The sequence below is a fragment of the Diuraphis noxia genome, unplaced genomic scaffold, assembly GCF_037042655.1.
Source record: "Diuraphis noxia isolate RWA-SAM2 unplaced genomic scaffold, SU_Dnox_SAM2 contig0003, whole genome shotgun sequence".
Taxonomy (NCBI): Eukaryota; Metazoa; Arthropoda; class Insecta; order Hemiptera; family Aphididae; genus Diuraphis; species Diuraphis noxia.
This window is the reverse complement of record NW_028301713.1, coordinates 42,015,954-42,036,894: the sequence shown is the minus strand read 5'-3', so window position 1 is coordinate 42,036,894 and position 20,941 is coordinate 42,015,954. Positions and strand designations below refer to the sequence as shown.

General features: G+C 26.7%; 2 protein-coding genes across 3 annotated transcripts; both read right to left on the bottom strand.

Annotated features, from left to right (window-relative positions):
- Positions 1–1,688: 1,688 nt before the first annotated feature.
- On the bottom strand, positions 1,689–7,299 carry LOC107170264 (uncharacterized). Its single transcript, XM_089222845.1, has 6 exons — positions 6,898–7,299; positions 6,681–6,829; positions 6,375–6,552; positions 5,268–5,630; positions 4,963–5,209; positions 1,689–4,888 (listed from the first exon to the last, which is right to left on the bottom strand). The coding sequence occupies exons 1-6, from the start codon at positions 6,944–6,946 to the stop codon at positions 4,792–4,794; spliced, it is 1,083 nt and encodes a 360-aa protein (XP_089078971.1). The 5' UTR covers positions 6,947–7,299; the 3' UTR covers positions 1,689–4,791.
- A 725-nt stretch (positions 7,300–8,024) lies between these two features.
- Positions 8,025–18,882, bottom strand: LOC107170255 (uncharacterized). Of its 2 annotated transcripts, XM_089222843.1 has the most exons (19): positions 18,470–18,882; positions 17,289–17,395; positions 17,063–17,207; positions 15,684–15,734; positions 15,213–15,315; positions 15,035–15,128; positions 14,368–14,502; positions 14,127–14,308; positions 13,697–14,063; positions 13,398–13,635; positions 13,242–13,339; positions 13,039–13,173; positions 12,789–12,924; positions 12,687–12,729; positions 11,644–11,686; positions 11,385–11,508; positions 10,460–10,526; positions 10,284–10,335; positions 8,025–8,849 (listed from the first exon to the last, which is right to left on the bottom strand). In XM_089222843.1, exons 1-19 carry the CDS (start codon positions 18,528–18,530, stop codon positions 8,286–8,288), a joined length of 2,745 nt encoding a protein of 914 aa, XP_089078969.1. In that variant the 5' UTR covers positions 18,531–18,882; the 3' UTR covers positions 8,025–8,285. The 2 variants fall into 2 exon arrangements, with proteins under 2 accessions (XP_089078969.1, XP_089078970.1); XM_089222844.1 differs by lacking the exon at positions 15,684–15,734.
- Positions 18,883–20,941: the final 2,059 nt, after the last annotated feature.

Genomic DNA, 20,941 nt, shown 5'->3' with positions numbered 1-20,941 from the left:
AGGGACAAAGATTTTTACCATAGCTGAACCATAAAAAATGAATTGCTGCATTCATAATTTAATTTTTCCTCGTATTTCTACATCGTATCTATCTCAATATAATTTCCATCTAGTATAAATTTATACGAATTTAAGGCAAAAAAGTCTCACTTTTAAAGCAAAAAACACGTGAAGGAATTAAATAATTAAAGTAGGTACCTAACTCAGTGGCGTTATTTTATACACCAAAGGAGTCGAACAAATTAAATTACAATTAATGAAAAATTAAAATTAAAAATAAATTAGTAACTATTATTAAGGAGGATCTATCGAAATCGTGGATAAACTTCAGAGTAAAATCGTAATGTTTTTAAAATTTCTATAGTATCATCAGCGACCAGCGTATATACATTTAAACTAGAGACTAAAATATTAATTACTATTGTTAAAATAGTTTTCTAGTGCTTACACAATATTATATTTCTTCAAATTAGAAAAATTATTATAGTTATGTCATTCCAACAACAACCGATCAGGAATTGGACACTGCTTTTACAATCAGACAGGAGCAAATGTTCACCACCCCCCACCCCCTCTCACCATAAAAATGACAGTATGACACCACTGTATAACAATGACATTCTCATACCTACTATACAGCAACTTCTCCAGGTTTTATTTTTTTTATGTACGCACTGCAAAAACTTATTTATTCATATGACACACATTGACATAAAATTCATTTTAACAAAAATCGTGTAAAAAAAGGTTTACTTAGTATATTACCCAAATCTATAAAAATAAATGTTGTTGTTCTATTACTTAGCTTTTATTGTGTGTGATAAATATATTAATATGTATATGTAGAGATAAGTAATTAAATATTTGTCACCTAACATTTTATTCAGCATTTTCAAATATTTTTTACACAGCTCAAAAGTACTTTAAATTAGGTAAATACCTAATATTGAATTAGATAATTATAATTTTAAACATAACATTTTATATTCATGACCATAATATATTATTTTATCATTAAATATTACTTTTATAACATTCAAAAATTTATCATCAACATCACCAGCATCCATAAGTTAGGCATCTTTATATTATTTGGTTATATTTTATATAAATTTAAATTTATGTACAAAAAAGGATGTTGTTATCGTTTTATGTTATGTTTAGAAGTGACTAGTGTCGATTATTGATATTTTAAGATGGTGCAATTTAAACTTCAAAAGTTCAAAGTAGATACTTAGTTATTTTAATGAGTTCTTTTTTTATTCAATATAAAAAACCAAAAATTAATGATATTAGAATAAACTCATTAAAAATATCACAATGGTGTTATAGTATTTACAATTTTCTAGAAAACTTTTAAGAATTAATTATCAATGCAATGCTGTATTTTTAAATAATTACTTATTATTTTTAATGAGTGCTGTTTTTATAAGAAAACAAGTAAATTACATTCTGTACCTCCCACATAAAAATATTGTCATTAAACTATCTCTCAATATTTTATTATAACTTATAGTTATAAGTTACATTATAGAATATGGAATATATATTTGATATATTATCATTAATTAACATAAAATCAACTTGCATAGGAATCAAATGATAATATCAATAAATATTAAATACTAACATTGAAAAATAAAGCTATATTTTTTAATACTAAAAACAAAAAAAAAGAGATACCATCCTTAATATTTAAAAGTTGCATTTAATGTTTAAACAGTATAATTTTATAAGTTATAACTTTTAAGAACAATCACACAATTTTTATTATAATCATATAAAGTGTAATAACATCTTAAATACATATCCATACATTGTATACAGTACGCCGTAACGCCCGTAAATAGAGGTTGGCGACATGGGCGCTTGCCAATGGTGCAGTAAAGTAGGGGGCACATTTAAGTTAAATTAACATTGTTTTTTTTTTTATAACATTTTTTTCTCATATATTATTTAAAGTTTTATTAAAATTAAGCATAAATGTGTAGTGTACAAAAATAAATAAAATTTGATGATACTGGTATATAGTGCTAATTCAGCAGACATATTTAAAAATTTAACTATATAGATATACTATAAGTACCATCTAATCTTCTTCAGGAAGATACCATAAATTTATTTATATTGGATCCCATTATAGCATTTAAAGAGCAGCATCATCAATTACATCTAGATACATTGATTTACTGAGGTGGTCATTCAAGGTGACAAGGAGTTTGGGAGCAAAGTTTGCATACATTGCCTTATATTATGTCTGCAAAGAGAAAAACTAAAAAGAGATTAAAAGAAAGTATAAATAATATAAATATTAAAATTATATTATTTATTATAATAAATAATAGGGATAATATGTTATTAGTTGTTTTGATAAGATCAACAGTCAACACTCATATTGGTAACACTACAAATTGTAACAAAAAAATTATGTTTAAATGCAGTTTTCAATTATATTTATAACATTGGAAGAACAATAATTATATTACAAATAAAATTAGAGAAACTGTGAGAATTACAGCACAGTTTTACTTGCAGTACTTTGGTATAAGCTTAAGTCTTTACTAAACATAAATATTTGACAGTTAAAATTACATTACTTACATAAAATATATTTACAAAATAAAAAATAAAATATTTTTAAATTAAGATCTTACCTAACCTAACCTAACTGATAGCTCTAAAAAACTCACAAATATTTATGTAGATATTAAAAGATATGTATGAAAATTTATCAAAAAAATATTATTTATTTTGTACTAAACAAAAAATGTTCAAAGGAATTATTTAAATTTGTAATTTATGTTTATTTCTGTTAGTTTTATTAATTCTTCTATTTCTTGTATAGATATATCACTTCCAGAGCACAAAGAAAATAGAGTAGAAAGCATACATATTAACACCATGTACAATTATATTTTTAAGATCAAATTTTTGTTTCTGTTTTTGTAGAATAGATAAAAAAAGCATTTTATATAATGGATAAATACTAAATATTGTCTGATCAGACAAACCTTTAAAATATGCAAAATACAATTTTGGATTTAGATTCTGTATTTTTTTTAATTGATTTTTATTTGACCCCTTTATTTTTATCAATTTAAATAAAAATGCATATATTAGAAGCTATTATTCCCTAAGCCTTGTAATAACTAAAAACTCGTAAATATTTTTAACTATAAATACATACATTTAATGAAATTGTTAATGTTCTCAATCTAAATAAAAATAATATACATTATCAAAACTTAGATTAGTACCTAAATGTCATAAGTATGATATAAAATAATAAAAATGTATTTTATCATAACTATAGATACACATTTTTAAGGACGTAAAAAATTAAATCGGTACATAAAGTGAAATGGATGTATGATAGAATAGATGCAATAAAATTTTTCTTAAAACTTTCAATATTATTATGTTTTAATTTTTTTTGCCATTTTATTATTAACAACATACATAGTCATGGGTCTTAGGGTAACCTCCTGGAAGTCACTTCTGCATTATTTAACACATATTTAGCAGAATTATTTAGTTTTTATTAGGTAGATAGTTAATTAATAGTTTTTGAATAACTATTAGAGCCATAGACAATAAAGTAGAAATTAAAACTGGCTTGTTTAAATAATAGGGAATTTAAAAAAAAATAAATACTATGTTGGATACTTATAAGTTATAATAGTAAAAATTTAAAACAAATAAAACAACCCCACTAAATTAACAGATAATTTAAATATTTAATAGCAAAATAAATATTATAGAATTTTAATTATGCACATCTTAAAAGTACCTATTTGTTTGTTCAATAAATATTTAAGAATATTAGTATAATATTATTGTCCATGCCACAAAAACAATGGATTATAATATACTGTTTTATCTACCAATGAAAAAATTCATACAACAATTATTTTAATATCAATTCAATTGCATAAAAAGTTTTTATTTTAACACAGTTTTTGGTATCTTAGTTAAAAGTACAATAAACAATCTTAAAATAAAATTTACTAAACATTTATCTATAAATAAAAATTAGATAAAATTAGTACTGTTATAAATGAAACAGATAATATGCTGGAGTTTACCAAAAACTGTTAAAAAATCAATTGAACACTTTTTATCTGACGACAACAATATAGTAAATATTCTTCTAATTTATTTAAAATCTGTTGAATAATTGGTAATATTGAAAAGTTATAATATATTAAAAAATGTATGATGCCACACTTGTATGGCACAACAATAAAATTTAACTAGAAGCTATCTAAAATAACTATTTATCACAGAAAAGTATACAAACTAAAAATAAAATAATTACTATAAATTATCCAATTCTTAAAAATAATTATTATTTTAGCTGAGATCTTATAAACTATAAAATATAAATCTTTGGTAGTTTAGTACATTAAATTAATATATCAATATTAATTATTTAAAAAAAGAAATGTTTGCATTAAGACAGAAATTCAAGAAATTATAAAAGTTATATTTTTTAGTTATTTGTATTTACCTTATAAGGTAAAATTGAAATCATGTATACGTTTAACATGATAAGTATTATTACTTTATGTAAAATATTATAGTATAAATATTTTATCATTAAGAAATAATATTGTGGGTACTAATTAGTTATTTAAAATAATTACAATTCTTTTCAAACTGGCACAAATAAAAGCCAACAATTAAATTAGTGCTAAATGCATAGTATTTAACAAATTTTTATATTTACCCATAAGTATATAACAAAGTATTAAACTAATAAATGGAAATCCTTTTCTGTCAAGGCCGAGGTTATGGCTGATCATCATCAGAAGTTGAATTTTCTTTTAAACTAGTTTCTTTGAACCACCCGTCTCTGTATTTATCTTTCAAGTTACCAACATGAGGCCTATACAAATTACAATGTTAAAATTTTTTAAAGAATAAATAGTAAATCAATGATTAAACGTAAAATCGAAGTACCTTCGTAGTCTTCCATTATCAGGTAAGGTCATTGAAGAACGTGATTCAATACCAACTGCAGTGTGTTCATGAGTTAATAATTGTGGTCTTCGTTCTAGCGTCATTGTTTCTGGTTCAGGAAAAATATCATCATACCCTTCAGCAAGTTCTTGATCGTGCTTACAATTTTCACATTCTTCGCGGAAATCATTGTTAGAAATAGTAGGTATTTTATCATGACATTGATATTTATCATTATTCGTTTGATCTGAAATAATCAGTTAAATAAGTGATAGAAACAAGTATAAAATATTTTAATTTATTACTGTCTACTAAAAACTGCTGGTTGGTAGTTGGTTCAGACTCGGGGTCACATGAGGTCTGAGGCTGAACATTTTGTTCAATTTCAGTCATGTTGAAAGGTATAGTTCTATGGTAAGTTGTAACTTCATCTACTAGTGCATTTAACTGTTGTGGTACTATTTGGTGAGGTAATGCAATAGCTTCATCATATGGAGGCGGTGCATCACCACGTGGATAGTATGTCTTCCATAAGGGTATATGAAGAGTTGCATGATCACCATAATATAAATCAGGCCTAGGTAAATTCATGTAGCCACTAATGAATCCAATTCCACGTACACCTTCACCCATTTGAAGTGAGTTTGGATCAGTAAATACTTCTCCATCTATATGGCAATACAATTTGTTTTAAAATATACAGAGGTTTCATTATTTAAGGTATTTATAGTAAATTCTATTGTTATGGTTTAAATTATCACATACAACTATATAGGTTATAAACTACAAACTATATACTGTTTGAAAAGAGAATATCAGTTCTGTGCACTATTTTCCCCTTTTGCTAGTCACTTTCAACAAGGCTGGTACTAACTTTTGCGAGACCCTAGACAAAACTTATTCTACCAATAATTATGGTCACCTATAGATAGCGTCTATGTACATTTTAAGCGGGAGGCCCTGGACAAATGCCCAGCTTTGCACCCCCCTCCCCCAACCATTGGCCCTGGCTTCAAATTCCATAATGTAAGAGATGTGCACCACCAAATAAATAACAGTCGCTGCTCAATATATTCTCTTCTGGAACAGAGTATACACTATACATAATATTAATTAATATCTAACTAATAAGTTTTAAATTTAAACTTGAAGACAACTTTGTTAGTAATTCATTTGTAATTCTTCAGTAAGTTAAATAATCTTTCTTTTAAAAATTAAAATTGTATTTTACTGAGTGATAAACAAATTTATAATATTAATTGCAGGCAAAATATTGTTTGGTAAAGGTAGGTCCATTCATTTGTTATAAAAATGATATTATTAATTAAATTGAGATTAAGATTTTAAATAAGTTAACAAAGAAAAATAAAAATTTAAATGTTAAAATACAAATATTACAAATTTATTCTTACTTGACATTATATTTCTTTTGTGTAACCGGTTTATAAGGAAAACAATTAATATGAAAAATAAAAATGCTGTTACAGTGCTGGCAATTGATCTGGCATTAATATTATCGCCTTTGAGAGTTTCATCTAAACAATTGAATTCACAGCATATATTTCCAACAGTTGTATAAGACTTGCAATCCTAGAGTTAAATAAAAATGTTTTAATTATTTCTGTGACAATTAACCAATTATAGATCATAACACTCAATAAATAATAATCTGGTTTAGTCCCTGTTTCAAAATAATATTTAAAAAAACAAAAAAGTACCTGTGGCGGTGTACAAAGCACGGGGTGACACCATTTAGCTACAGAATTGTCACACACACACCGAGTGCAGATTTCAGGGCCCGGTATGTACGTCTTTCCCTCCTGAACAGTTCGACCGTTGTTGTCAATGCAATCGTTTTTGACATTGCCTGCAGTAACGGATGCAAGTTGAAAAAATATTCGAGTGAATAGTATTTATAATATTTAATACTCTTACTTGGCTGATGGCATAGTATTGCTATCAACAAAATAAAACAGTTGTTCATGGTTGTTAATGAGCAATAATCACATCAACATTTCAATAAGTTTTCAAAGCGATGTACGAAACGAAAATCGCATTGGTAGACGATGTTATTACTATAACAGCGCGTCACGGTATAACGTCATCGGGATTTGGGACTTAACCGAAAGTACCGAGAGTACTAAAACTGTCTAAAACACTAAGACCAGCCACAACATGAAGAACTCGATAATAAATACGGTAAAATTAGATTACACTATATCACGCACAAACTATAAAAAAAAAAAATAGGACTAGATTTAAGCGAGGTCTAGGCATCGTGCTGATACCCGACGGCCGACAGTCACGGAGAAGAGATTATAACGATAGCCCTCCTGCCTTCCCCCTTCCCTCCTACCCATAGCCCAAGGGATCAGTCTACCCCTGGTTGTGTACTGCGCTACTACGCCATTACGAATATAATCTGTACAACACATAGATATGATCTGTGTGACTGTGCCTGTGTGTAAGCTCTGTACACACTACACACTACACGATGACTATATTTAATATTATACAGCTGCTGCTGCTGCTAGGCTGCAGTCTGCACGGCGCGCAATTTCGTTTTGTTTACATCCCTCCGTTATCAATTCCACGCGGTTATCTACGCAAATTTGTTAGAACTTGGAAACCACTTCCGCACGTCTTCGTCTATTTTGTCCATTTTATCTATTCTGTGTTTTGTCCATTGACCTATTATAAATTTATAACACCAATTATTTTGACAATGTTTTACAATTTATAATAATTATAATAATTTCCTTCTCGAAATACATTTGCCTGAGTACACCAATCCCTCTTTCTTATTTATTTGTAATAATACACTCATGTCACTATTGACTTATGTTAGGTGTTGAGGCTACCACAGACACTCGGCTTGAGAAACTTGGACTCCCAGGGGGCTACGGACAGGTTAAAAAGCACTGTTTTAGATAATTTATTTTCTATATTTCCCAATTTTTAACACATAATATTTGAACTGTTTTTAGTGTATACAGTATACTATTAAAGCATTAAAAAGATATTCTTTAATGCTACAACTTCTGAGATCTAGTAAAGACAAATTCCTCTTAAATATTTTGTTACTTTTATTTTTTTAATGAACAATAATTATTTTCAAAAAAACATTTCATAATTTTTTAAGAAAAAATTGATAGCTACAATTAAATATAAGTTTTAACATTTAATAATAATATAACTATAAAAAAAAATGCATTTTGAAGTTTTAATTCAAAAGTACCTTAAATAAAATTGATTATTTATAGATTCCCTACAAATTTAGATTATATTTTCAGTATGAGAAGCATTTTTAATGAAAACATCAGTCAAACAAATGGGTGACGTCTACGTGTATGTTCTGCTCGACCACTGGTTGATGAAAATTTTTTTTCGCACAGACCACACTCATATGGTTTTTCGCCTGTGTGTGTTCTATAATGTAAAACCAAATGTGATTTTTGGGTAAATGATCGTCCACAAATGATGCATGCAAATGGTTTTTCCCCGGTATGTGATCTTTTATGTATACACAATATAGATTTGCTGATGAACGTTTTGAAGCAGACATCACATTCGAGAGGAGTTTTTCCAGTGTGAACATTTTCGTGTCTGGATAAACTATTGGCGTTGGTAAACTCTTTATCACAAAATTGACAAGAAAACTGACCTGTGTTGGTCATAGTAAGACATTCTGAATTGTTATCGTTCTGAGTAGTGAAAATCTCAAAATCATTTTCATTGTCATTTCCAACATGATCGTAATTATCATATGACTCCTCCTTTATGTCCACTGATTGAGGGAAATCATATTTTGAATAGTCTTTATAAGTTGTCTGTCGTTTACGTTTATTCAGTGTTTTTGCTGGTAAAATTTCCACTTGAGTCATAGACTATAGAATATTAATTAAAAAGTATAATATTAGACATACACAGAATAATTAATTTAATAATCTATAATAATGATTTGCATAACTGAATTAAACTATACTTATTTAACTAAAATTAAAATTGTTGATACCAAAAATACTTAAAATATTAACTTAATTATGATAATTATAAAAAAGGACGTTGTGAATAGATAATGTCAAAAAATATAAGCAGTTGATACTTCTAGTATATGTTTTTCTACAATGTATATAATTTAAATGAATACAATTTCATAAACATGCAATAATAAGATATTTTAATTTTATAAGTAATAATAATAACAGCCAAAATCAAAAATATCTAATTCAGTGGCAGATAAATTACCGGGATCTATAAGGTGATACATTAAAAACAACCAGAGAGTAGCACTGCTATACAATAAGTGTCATGTAGACCATGATGTAGTTATATTTAGGTATATGGTCTACATGACCTATTAGTCATCAAAATAGAGTTCAATTTTAAGTCCAAAATTAATCAAAGCAAACACACAAAAATCGATTCTCAGTAGAGAAACCTTAGTCAACTTAAATTTATTATTTTAAATATTTTATTCTATATTTATATTACTTATATTGTATGTACCTTATTTTTTTAAATATTTATATGGTCAATTTTGTCTGATCTAATTTTATTAAAAACAAGTCATATATTAAATCATTCAGTGGCACTGAACCTTATGTACTGGTGGGGCAAACGTCTCACCTTTGAAAGTGTGTGGAAGAGTCGTAGGTGGTTAGGGCGGTTGTGTATTGTAGTGAATATGATTGCGATGTATGAAAATAATTCATATGAGGAGAAATAAAATAAAAATATTTCTGAATATCAAAAACCCATGCAAATACGCGATTTAGTTAGGAGTTTTTTAGGGGAGTGGATATTAATTTTTGTACTTTGCCCCAACTATAAAAATTGAGTTAGGCACCACTGATATAATTTAGTAATTTTTAATTATAATATTGTTCCATATAATATAAGTCAACATTATTAACTTACAAGTTATTATTATTACTGTGGATTAGTGTGAATAGGTTCATATTATGTACTGTAATATTCTGTAGTAAATATAGCAATATATGTACCTACTACCTATATAGCAGAAAAAAGTTTTACGTCACAACAAATAATATATTTTTTTTTTTTATCTAAACAAAATAATCAAAATTAGTAATTTTTGTTTAAATATCTGATTTTTTTAAAATTTAAATCCTTTAAATCAAATTTTCATATCTAATCTTTTGGCTTTCAAGACATAAAATTAAAATTGTTTTAGAATGTGATTTGAAGTTTTTATGGATAAATTATTTTATTATCATTGATATTCAAATTTGTATGGTTAAAATAAACTAAAATAAATCAAAAATACAATAATGAAATAATAAAACCTTAAAACAAACCTTAAAAACTTTTTTCTGTTCATTCATTTTTTTCTCTGATGATTTATGAAACCTACAAAAGAACAAAATTATCATTTTTTTAATACATATAATTTTGTTTAACATACATACTAAATATACAATATTCATTATTTCCGAAAAAATAATGAGTTAATTTTTTCAGGATTTATACTCACAGTTTAGAGTATTCTTCATAAGTTTCTGAAATTCTTGAATTATAAGGAAAATTAATCATAGCATTATCTGTTAAATTTAAAAACATTTCAATAAAATACAAAATTTAAATATAGCATAATAAAATTAATTATAATATAAATTAAATGTCATTTATAGTATCTTGTTTATCATTTCTTCTAGGGGGTAGATACCAAAAATTTAACTTGAAAAAACTTGCGAAGGATTAGATTAGCTATGACACCCTTCACCACCATCAAGGTATGTATTATAAATGTATATGTAACCCACTTACCCACTACATTAATGATAAAATCATTTTTTTTTCCAAATTAACAATACAGCCAATAATTTAAGTATCATCCTTATCTTGTTATACTTATCGAGTAAAAAAGGGGTATTGGGGGCAGATATATCAACAATATTTGCAAACCATTAAAAATTCAACAAATTTCCTTAGTCAGAAAAACAAAGGTTAATATATAGGGTGTACTGCTATCTTTATAAAAAAAATAAAGATAGCTGTTTTATAGTTTATTTTGCTGAACATTTTAACCTTTCAAAATTTTATCTTCATTAACCTCATGATCTTTAATAATTTATTAAGTTTATAGATAAAACAGCAAAAAACAGGTTTTTGGCCGGGCGGTAAGTCCCCATCTACAGCTAATAGGTATATCCTAACATGAAACCCTGTGTAGGTCGAACTAACAAGGTTTTATTGTAAATATTATTAACATTAAACAAATTTTAAAATAAACTTGGCATTCAAATTTAATTTTTGTAGCCAAAATTTAAAAATAAAAATAATTTTTTTATAAAATATGCAAAATTTTTTAATATTTTATGGGACTTGTGCACATTTATAGCCAAATGAAATTTAAAACATTTATTTCAGAAATGTCACTTGTATGATACAAATTTTACCATTGTATAATATATTCTCTTCTGTATTATCTTCAGATAAGTCTTTTTTCAAGTATTCCATTGATTTAAGATTTTCTTGTTTTGATTCATCTTTTGACAACTCGACTTCTTTTTTTATTGCCATCTGAAACAAATTGTTCAAGAATGTCAGCAGGTTTATTTCTTCTACAAAAATGGCAGCAAATTTCACTATGACTATCAGCAATAGATAAATTCAAATATTTCAAAAAGTCAAATAAATTAAACAGTAGGTTAGTACCTCAACATTTTTTTTCTTGGTTTCTTTTGATGGACTTTTTAATCTACAGCAAAAAGATAGTTTATTCATTAACATTTAAATTAAAAATAATAGTTATTTATATGTTAAAACTAACAAAATGGATGAAGAAATACATTTTATATTAAAATAACTGTACAACCAGATTTTAACTCCCCCCCCCCCAAAAAAAAAAAAAAATGAACTTACATAAAATATGCTGATGTATTATAGTCTTATTTGAAAAAAAATGTATTTTTGTAACTTGTGAAAACGATATATAAAAAAAACATATTAAATTTTTGTAAGCTAAAATTAAATTCTAGTGTGAGCAACCTCTAAAGGTTGAAAAATAAAGCTGCTATCATCACTCCCAGTCACAAGGAATTGTAAAATAAAGCTATAAACATTCCCAGTCTCAAGGAAATGTGTGAACATTTAGGTGACAATTGATTAAGTATTTAATAAAATATAAAGGGATGCAAATGATGCAATGCTCCCTCTCTGAATTTCACAAAGAAATTTTATTATCATATTTTTATAATGTTAAACAACAACAATTATAGTATAGTTTATAATTTTGATGGCTATTTTTAATTTGTGAGTAAGATTATACTATAGATACACCATTATGCAGATATTTTTATCAATAATTTAGTAATTTTTAATTATACCGACTGACAACATATGATGTAGGTATTTTTGTAGTAAAGTTACATATTTAAACTCTTCTATACCACAAATTTCTAAACCTATATTATAGGTATATGTGTTATACATTGAATGTATTTTTATTGTTTGATATATTTTTAAATATTTTTATTTCACTGTTATACATTAGTCATATATTACATGTTCATAATATAAAATATCTCTACTGAGCCCTGCTAATAAATATAGAACAACGTGCTTAATAGTCAGACAATCTACACAACAAATAAATGGGTCAAAAATAATATTTTAAACAATACAACAGTGTTACATTTTGTCGGTTTAATTATATTTGATAATTTTCATAAGATTTAATTTTAATTTTATATACTTACAGAACATTAAAAGGCTTTGGATTTACAGAAGTAGCAGCCGAATCTAAAAGTAAAAAAATAATAAATTCACATTATCTATACAAATGGATAACATATACTAACAATTGAGAATTTTTGTTTTTTTGGGGTGTTCGTTAAATTTGGAAAGCGTCTCAGAACCTTCATTCATATTACTGTTGACTCTCTTCTTGATAAGAATCTCATCATTTTCACTACCCAAAATATTTACAAGTTGAACCTAGAGTAAAAAAAAACTCATTGCCATTCAAATATTTTAATGAAAAAAAAAAGAAATAAGTAAAGCTAAAAGTTTAGTTAAGTTGAGATATCTGAGAATTTCAAAGTATCTTACTTGTTCTTGTATATTACGAAAGTCCATACGATTCAAATCAGTAAGCATTTGATTTATTTGGTTGTAATTTTGAAGCACAGCTCTCGCAGTAGTGTATCTGCGTAAGGTTTGTGCAAATGCTCTAACAGCAGACACCTAAAATTAGAAATTATAATAACAATAACAATAATTGGTTGAATGGAAATGCTATAAAAAATAAAAACTTTTATTGAGATAATTTCTTCTGGACACCCTTGCATTGCAGATATAAGCCATGACTCTAAGCTTTTGGAAAAATTTCTGATTGCTTGTGTTAATGTTCCTGTGCATAATTTATTAAAAGTTACATTTTTAAATACAAACATATGAAATATACACACTAGGAACAGGCCGAAGAACATCTGGAATTAAAACTTTCACCAAGTTTTGATAAAATAGTAGATCAACAGTTCTTACAAACAGTTGCAATGACTTGCACCTTGACAATGAATATAATTTTTCTTTAGATAAATATTGGTTTCCATATTCTTCATTTTTATTATTTTGACTACTCCAAAATTCTCGCCAAAGTGACTCAACAGAGCCAAATTCTAAGTTTAGTATGGCATTTAAAACCGCCTACAAAACAGCATTATTTAGATAAAAATAAATTAATATCAAATTAAAAACAAATAAATACTTCACAATGTTCATGGTACAAATTTTTGAATGTAACTACATCTTTCAAAGTACAATTATCATCAAATTGTATTTCATCTAGTTTGATATCAGAGAAATGTGGTACAGCATTAGTACCATCACCTAAATATTCTTGATCTTGTGCTTGAGGAGAAGATGAAATACTGTTTTGAGAACAATTTCCAGAATCTGAACTGTAGGTGGTATACTGATTGTAATTTTGCTCTTTAGCTTTAATGGATTTAATTTTTTTTGAACTTCTACTTTGACTTGACGTTTCAATTGGTAGGCTTTCTTTTTCTTTAAAATCATTTAATAACGAATTAGGTTTAATTCTAATGCCATAATAATGGTATTTGGAATTTCCTCTAAAAAAATTGACAAACTGTTAATTATATAAATCACATAATGTAGTAAAAACAATACCATACCGAGTTCCTAAGCGCCTTGTTTGTAATCCCATAAATACAGATCGGATAAGTTTACCAAATGATGGTCCATTTAAAGGATCAGTTTTAGTTTCAGAGCAATGTATTAAATAATTATCATATATTGTTGATCGAAGCAACGACACTCCTTCAGCTTTTTCATAATTATCCATCAGCCAGTTGACCTTCATTATAATATATTATTGAGTAATATACTATTCTAAATAAAATATCAACTGCTTACAGTTGCAGGAGAAATTTTATTTGCTTGCATAATACCGGTGTTTTTCATTCCTCTATTTGACTCCTCAATACCGTTCAGTTGATTTATGTTTATTACACCAGACTCAGCAGTGTTAACAGTATGATATGACACATCCTAAAAATGAAAATAAAATATTAATACTTAACTATTTTATTTTGTATATATTTTTTTTTAATATTTGCAATGTATGAAATAATATACATTGAAGCACATTAAATTATTTAAATTTATAACTATTATACCAAAAATATTGTGGAATTTGGGCTGCCTCTTTGAGTGTTAATAATTATAGCATGATCATTATCAATACTCTGTTGTATAATATATATTTCATCACCTATATAATATATTGGTTAGTTTAAGGTGTTTGTAACCTTTAATGTTTTAAATATGTTTTGATTTCAATATTTAATTTATTTATTATAGAATTGAAATTTTAATATACTGATCCAGTAAGTCCTGACTATTAATATTACCGACACTTTGTAAAATGTAAAATAGAAGGATAGTTTGTGCTTCTATATATATTGTATTATATATGTAAAAATATAGGAATATCATTCGTGAGAACTTTTTGGATGATCAAGTCATAATCACGAAAATGTCATAATAAAAATAAATCTGGATGTGTATAAGTATTACTTACTTGAGAATAAGAGTTTGTACTAGGAATGTTATAATAGAATTGATCAGACTGATGCATAGTTTCATTCACACCCACACTATAAGCTGGGTACGCCCTGAAAATTAAAATAATATACTTATATAAATAAATATATAATTTATATTAAAACTAATAGTAAAACTAATAATAAAACATTTACATTTCTTCATTAGTATAAATTGCTTGTTCGTCAATTCCTTCAACATACTTTACATACGTAGAGAGACCAATATCATCAGACTCAACAGGCTCAACTTTGGGAACTAAAAAAAACTCACACACAAATAATTAGGTGTTTAAACTATTATATAAATTAATGTTAAGTATGTTTTACAGAATATTTTAAGAAATTAAGCTAAAATAATTACATTGGTGCCACAAAGATTCAATATATAATTAAACTAATTATTAATGTTTGCAATAAATCTGAACAAAAACGAATGTTATGTTACTAAAATACAGTTTAATTTCAGTTAAAATATCTGTGTCAGCATGAAGAGCTTTATATGCAAAATAAAAAGTATTGCATCACAAAGTTTATATAAATTATGAAAAAATAAACTAGAAAATTGTAACTCGAAAAGTTTGAAATAAAAATAAAAATAAAAATAAATGTTTGACTGATTCTTACCCAATGTTTGTAATGGAGTAAGGAAAGTATAAGATCTTCCTAGAGCCTTTTCTAAATTGTAAGCATGTAATTTTATAATTTTGATATATAATAGATAATATACTAATATGCATATTGTATGAAAAATGAATAGGTAACTAATATTGTTCAAGAATTAGAAAAAAATTCTCTACTATTTCTTAAATTATATTCATAGCCGTGCGCACGGGGCGAGCCGGGTGAGCCCCGGCTCCACCGGAATCTTTTAAGGGGCATATAATAACATAATTTCAAATGTATGTGGGTATATTATATAAATATTTAATTATAACAAAATGTTCGAGGAGATCATTACAACTTGACGATTTTATTTGTTGTAATAGTAAAATAAAATTACAAATATTTGTGTACCATTAAATTGATTTTATTCATTTATTCATTTAACAAAAACACTGTGCAAATTAATATGTACTATGGTCTATGACTAGCGAGTTAGCTGGTTGGTTAGCTTAGTTAACTCGTTAACTCTACAATTAGTTCAATCTGTAGCAGGAATGATTCGTCTAGAGTTAACACCTAAAATGATTTCAATTCTATCAATATTTGCTAATATCCCCGAAGAGATGTTAGTATCTGAGATAAAGCTTTTAAAATATTTACCCGCTACCGATGGTAAACCGAATAGTAACACTAATAATGAATCAATTCATGAATGGCTAGAATATATGAAAGCAAATAATTACATAAAATCATTTAATGGATTTTTTACTCAACTGAAATTATTCAGTGTAATACCAGTTACAAGTTGTTCCTGTGAACGGGTATTTTCTAAATTAACAATAGTAAAAAATAAGTTAAGGAGTACTATACATCAAGACCGACTTAATAGTTTATTATTAATGTTTAATGATCAAAAACTAACATCTATAGTATTAATATTGACATGGTCATTGATGAATGCAAAATTATTGGAAATAGGAGAATTCATTTATAATTCTTTAAATATTGAATGTAATAACTAATAACACATTGTAATATATGTAATATATACAATATAATATGTAATATAATATTATGTATGTAAAATTTTTTGTTCATTAAACCAAGTTTTTTTTTTAATTTTTAGGTATTGTGTTTTCTTCATAATATTTTATTTAAAAAAAAAATATGTCTATAAATTAGCTTATTAATGTTGAGTGCATGTACATTGTACGTCGTACAACTTGATTTTATTTACTCAGTTTTTAATTTACAATTATAGTATAAATAAATGTTTTAAAAAAATATATATATATATAGGGGCACTGTCCAAGTATTGAGCCATTAATTGTTGCTAGGCTGGAAATTGAAGTTTGCACACGCCTATGATTATATTTATATAATAATTGGCATTTTGTTACCTGGTTCTACAACAATATAATGGCCATTATTCATAGTAACTGTAGAAAGATTCTTATGTTTATGATTTAGGTGGTATTCATCATCATTAACTAGACTAGTTCCACACAATATATCACTTGCAAGATGTCTATTACTATTAAAATTCTGAAAACATAAAGATTTAAATATTTAAGTTAAAGAAATACTGAGAAAATGTATTTATACATGTAGTTGTACTGGTTGTACCTGTTGTCCACCTGTTGTTAAAACAGTTAAAGTATTAATTTGGGGGGCGGTACCTTCTGACCCTTCTAATTTGATTCTACGCCTCACAGAAGTCGTCATTGAATTACCTAAACCAATAAATTTCATAATTTTCTTAAAAATTAAAAAATAATATAATTGAAGTGGCAGTTAAAAATAATACATAGACACATATAATGAAAAGTAATTAAGTTGATATTTATTAAAAGCTATAATAATTTGTATAATATCCAATATAATTATGTAATTAAATAACACAAATAGGTATACCTAGATTATACCTGAATGTAAATTAATAATAAGATCAATTTTTTTACAAATTTATTAAATAAATAGATGTAAGTAAATATATAAATTATAATTAAATGAAAAATGTATAAACAAAATTATAGATCCCTAACAAATTACAAAGAATTTCCCTCCTTGTGAGACATTGGATATGGGATCATGAACATGACTTTTGATTTTCTAAGAAATAACTATGGTAATTATATTTATATACTATTGTATTATTGACATGTTTGTCATAAAAATCAATTGTGTAACCATAGCAACTGATAATATTGAATGTAACAAAATTTGATTTATGTTTATACATTATTTAGGGGTTTGTCATATTAGAAAATTAAGATTTTATTTAAAATTTGTTTTTAGTTTTTACCTGAAAATAAAAATATTTTATAATTATTAATTATTATAGAAAAATGTATTTTTATACACAGGTAGGTATTGTACCAACTTCTTAAAACAATATATCAATTATAATATTATTTTATTAAAAAGTAAACATTTTTGTATTAAATATTAAATTATCCTTATTAAAAAAAAAGTTTATGCAATAAAAAAATAATAAACAGAATAAAAAACAAGATTTAATTAAATTAAGTTTTTAAAATTGAAAAATAATTATTTTAAATATTAAATTTTAAAATTTTAAGTTATTACTAATGTAGGTATTTAAAATATTAAAATGAGGTAGTGACTATATATTATAGGTGCGCATGCATTAAATACGTTATAATTACCTAGTGTGTTATAATTATTTTGTTTATATTGAATTTTAAATAATAAAAACTTTTTTTCATCACTTTGTTGATTTTTGGAAATAACAAGTGTGTACAACGGAATAATCAAACATAAATAGATTTTGTGTAATCGTTCACCTGAAATGTTCAATGTTGACGAAAAAATGCGTTCATGGTGACTATGGCTACGGCTTCTCATCCGTTGCTAGGAGCAGTATCGGTCCCAACAAACACGCAACCGTCGCAACCATGAAAAAATAACAATTAACAAGGTACGATGACGACAGCCGACGACAAATGAGCTGATAGTTGATATCTACTGAAGACTGTATTCTGAAGCAGTGAAGCATGAAGATGAAGTAGGTACATCGATTGAGTATTCCAGATTTAATCAATGAACTGGATATCATCTTATTCGCCCAACGTCCAACGGATCTTGCGCTGTTCATCGTATTCTGTCTTCATTTCATTGGTTGTTGATATTTGCCGCCAAAAACAAAATGAATTCATGCGCGCAACGATAAACGATCAATAACAAGATTATAGGAATAGGGCACGCCACCGACACAGTATTGTCTTGTTTTCGCGGATCAGTACGCCCGACGCGCCACCGCGAGGTACCGGCCACCGTCCCACCGATATTGTCATAATGTCATATGGTTGCGACACGGGTGTTTACTGTGTAACTTATATCATCGACTATTATATATTATAATATTATGATCTTAGCCCTAACTCCTAAGGTGCTTAAGCTCTGTCCAGTGTGCCCGCGCACTTTAGGAGCTGACTGTAATGTGTTGTATAATTCACTGCCACTAGGTATATAGTGTAGTGTCGATACAACTGTAAGTTTTCTGCATTGTTGTAGGGATAATATTGGTATTTGGTTAGAATGCAAGATGATGTAAACCCTAAATATAATTAACTTCCGACTAAAACGACGATCGCTGCAGTGCACATATATTAATTATTATTCACGGCTATTAGGACGTCGACGATTGTGTGAAGAAATTATATAACGAGAGACGATAGTAATGCCAATAATGACTATATAATGAGTCGTCCGTTCACTAATTCGCTTCAAAACGGATTCTACAAACTGAACGACACTCGATATACACATTAAAAAATCTAATGTGTAAACTGTGTGTATATATTATATATATATCCAGTGCCGTATAGAAACCGCCGGTGCAACGTACGTGAAGTTGGCCCCCCCACATCAACCCAGAAACTTCAAACCTCTTTAGAAAAATTGCTACTTATTTGCTAGAATTTGCTATGTAGTTTTTAGAATTTGCATGGTTTTGGTTTTCCCAGCAAAAACATTTTTCACTCGGGGGGGCCAACTTCACTGTAGCCCCCCCACATTTACTCAGAAACTTCAAACCTCTTTAGAAAAATTGCTACTTATTTGCTAGAATTTGCTATGTAGTTTTTAGAATTTGCATGGTTTTGGTTTTCCCAGCAAAAACATTTTTCACTCGGGGGGGCCAACTTCCCGTAGCCCCCCCACATTAACTCAGAAACTTTAAACCTCTTTAGGAAAATTGCTACTTATTTGCTAGAATTTGCTATGTAGTTTTTAGAATTTGCATGGTTTTGGTTTATTCCTAATATATTTATATCATTTTTAAATCTCTTTAGAAAAATTGCTACTAACTTTTTATTTTTTTTTTTATTGAATAAAAACATGATGAATACGTGTTTTTTTAATTTTATTTTTTCTTATGTTTAAAAAATTATATTTATTCTCATTATTAGAATGAAAACAAAAAATAAAATATAAAATATTTTTTTCGATTCATTCTTCCATCAACAAATATAATAGAGTATCATGTTGGCCATTGGGTGTATAATAACAAAATAGTTTATTATAAAAATTAAAGTCTAATGAACTACATTATAATAAACATTATTAATTATAATCATTTATCTGTTATATATTACTTTTTTACGTCCTGAAGTTGACACCTTGAGTATGGTTGACCAAATTCAAACTTGTGCCAATAAGGTTTTGCAGATTTCATGCAACAATTTGAAACATAAGTTTTAGAATTTGTAACATTGCTTTATGTCCACAACTTTCAACATAGTTTTGGATGCCAAATTTATTGCGTCATTTTTAAGCATGTCTGTTGATGTTGGTATTGTCATAGATGGTTATAACATCAATATTAATGACTCATCAAATATTATTTTAATAATTAATAAACAACACGTCAATGAACTTGGCCCACCCACTTTACGCAATCCACTGCAAATATATGTCAAAAAATAGCGAATACTTATTACTTAGCAATTAATAGCAAGTTGGTTTTCAAAATTAGTAAGTCAAAGTGCTTGCGGAAACTATGCAACAAAATAGTTCATATTTAACTTCTAATTGCATAATTTTTTTTTTTTTCGAAAATCAACGATTTATCAAATAATATTATAACACTACTATAGCCATCGACAAATCATAACGTGTAATAGCAACGGATTGTTCAGACTTCATATAATTATTTCTTATTTACTCTCTAGTAGTTACATGAAAAGTATTATATTATGTATTATTTGGTATAGGTAGATTTGTTTTATTATATAACAATAAAAATAAAATCCAAA

What these genes read in the sequence shown, in the direction of transcription:
- LOC107170264 (XM_089222845.1), bottom strand. Translation starts at nt 6,946, where the DNA reads ATGAACAACTGTTTTATTTTGTTGATAGCAATACTATGCCATCAGCCA. An exon ending in AATACTATGCCATCAGCCAA is followed by an intron (nt 6,830 to 6,897) that starts GTAAGAGTATTA and finishes CCGTTACTGCAG; the next exon opens with GCAATGTCAAAAACGATTGC. An exon ending in GATAATGGAAGACTACGAAG is followed by an intron (nt 4,889 to 4,962) that starts GTACTTCGATTT and finishes TAATTTGTATAG; the next exon opens with GCCTCATGTTGGTAACTTGA.
- LOC107170255 (XM_089222843.1), bottom strand. Translation starts at nt 18,530, where the DNA reads ATGAGAAGCCGTAGCCATAGTCACCATGAACGCATTTTTTCGTCAACA. An exon ending in GTCAACATTGAACATTTCAG is followed by an intron (nt 17,396 to 18,469) that starts GTGAACGATTAC and finishes TTATTGGTTTAG; the next exon opens with GTAATTCAATGACGACTTCT. An exon ending in ACAAGGCGCTTAGGAACTCG is followed by an intron (nt 14,064 to 14,126) that starts GTATGGTATTGT and finishes CAATTTTTTTAG; the next exon opens with AGGAAATTCCAAATACCATT.